Source organism: Apium graveolens, chromosome 11 (genome assembly GCF_009905375.1).
Source record: "Apium graveolens cultivar Ventura chromosome 11, ASM990537v1, whole genome shotgun sequence".
Taxonomy (NCBI): Eukaryota; Viridiplantae; Streptophyta; class Magnoliopsida; order Apiales; family Apiaceae; genus Apium; species Apium graveolens.
This window is the reverse complement of record NC_133657.1, coordinates 166,350,193-166,352,109: the sequence shown is the minus strand read 5'-3', so window position 1 is coordinate 166,352,109 and position 1,917 is coordinate 166,350,193. Positions and strand designations below refer to the sequence as shown.

Below are 1,917 nucleotides of genomic sequence, written 5' to 3'. Positions count from 1 at the left end.
CTTGTACATATATTCATAATGAACAAGTCGGGGGAGATTGTTAGATATAATTTATGATATCTGGATAAAAACTATCAGAAGTTCATACCAGGACTTATATCAGCATTTAAAGAAGAGTGACGTCATCAGTACTTATATCAGTACTTGATGATCATCAGATGATGTCATCAGGATTTGTCACTTTAGTAGATATTTGAGGAGGAAAAGGAAAGTAGGAATTCAAGGCGGTGAAGGACTTTATCTCAGAAGAAATCATACATGGATAGGTTTTCTTATTCTAATAGAATATGATTCCTTATTTGATTGTGTAGTTATGCTCTATATACAGCACATATTAGGTTCATGCTATAAGCATTGCGAACATTGTTATATCATTCGCATAACCTAACAGCTCTCAAGAATATTTGTTCATCCTTTTGAGAGAATACGTTTGTAATCAGTTTTTATCTGTTAATATAAAAATTGTTGATTTTGTTGAAGCTTTATCGAATTGATTGCATAAACTGTATTGACCCCCTCTATAGTTGATTACAGACCTAATATCCTATTAGTTGTTCTTTTATTGATAATTGAGAACCATAGTTATTGTTGATAATTGAGATTAATGGCAAGAAGAACATATACAAATGCTCTTGCGATTGGTACACAGAATGAAAACATAATCAAAACTAAAGAAAATGATGAAAAACAAGTAGTAACTCTAAATGGAGATAAGAAAATTCATGTTACTTCCAATCTACATCCTCTCTATCTTTCTAATATTGATCATCCTGGCTTGGTGTTGATTTCTAAGAAACTAATAGGGACTGATAAGTTTGGACTCTGGTCTATGACCACTGTTCTTTCTGCTAAAAATAAGTTAGGACTTGTTAATGGCACTCTACCCAAACTGAATGATGATTCTCCTTTGAAAAATCAATGGGAAAGAGTCAATGATATGGTTATTAGTTGGATCTTAAACACGATTTCTGATGATATTAAAAATGGAATGGATTTTGTGCAATCAGCTCAAGAAGTATTGAAGGAATTACATGAACAGTTTTCTGGCATAAATGGTCATCGAGTTTATCAAATTTTAAAAGATTTGCATGCTTTGGAACAATATGATTAGTTAGTGGAGATTTATTTTCATAAGATGAAAAATCTATGGATGTAGCTTTAGAGCCAACAATTCATTGTAATTGTGCTTGTACTTGTGATCAGCAAAAACTCTAGGAAGAAAGAGAACATATGAAGAGACTTATTCACTTTCTTATGGATCTCAATGATAGTTTCTCATCTGTACAAGGTCAGATACCGATGTTGAATCCTCTACCTAACATCAATCAGGCTTTCTTAATAGTGAAATAAGAAGAAAGGTAGAGAGTTGGTCCTGGTATGACAATGTCCTTTATGGCTAACAGTGGTGGTTTAGCTACGCAAAATTTTGGAAGAAATACCATTACATCTGGTGATACTGATAGTACAAATGCTTCTCCAGTTTTAAAGAAAAAATTGAAATGTACCTTTTGTCAAAAGGATGGACATACTGTTAGTGTTTGTGCCCTAAAGACAACATTATGATGTTTTAGTTTAAGACATTAGGATTATTAATGTTTATGTTCTATCGATTATTCCCTTTATAGTTTATTAATTCTTAATTCACTGCGATATAAATGTTAGATTAATAAATGTCCTTGGAATATGATATGCAATTCTATATCTCTAAGTACGTGACTTAGAAATGAGATTATGAGAATAGTATCAATATTCCTAAAGGTCCCTAGTCGAGTATTATTATTAAGGGACAATAATAATGCATTAAGACTGGTGTGTTTGTTGACTAATGATCACATCTCATTGATCATAGGTATAGTGATACTAAAGTCAAAAAAACACAAGCAGATGTATATGTACATGGTGCTGGACAGACCCAAT

At 32.0% G+C, this 1,917-nt stretch overlaps 1 protein-coding gene across 1 annotated transcript; it reads left to right on the top strand.

Annotated features, from left to right (window-relative positions):
• The first annotated feature begins 604 nt into the window (after positions 1 to 604).
• LOC141696102 (uncharacterized) lies at positions 605 to 1,111 on the top strand. Its single transcript, XM_074500289.1, has one exon. It carries the CDS (start codon positions 605 to 607, stop codon positions 1,109 to 1,111), a length of 507 nt encoding a protein of 168 aa, XP_074356390.1.
• Positions 1,112 to 1,917: the final 806 nt, after the last annotated feature.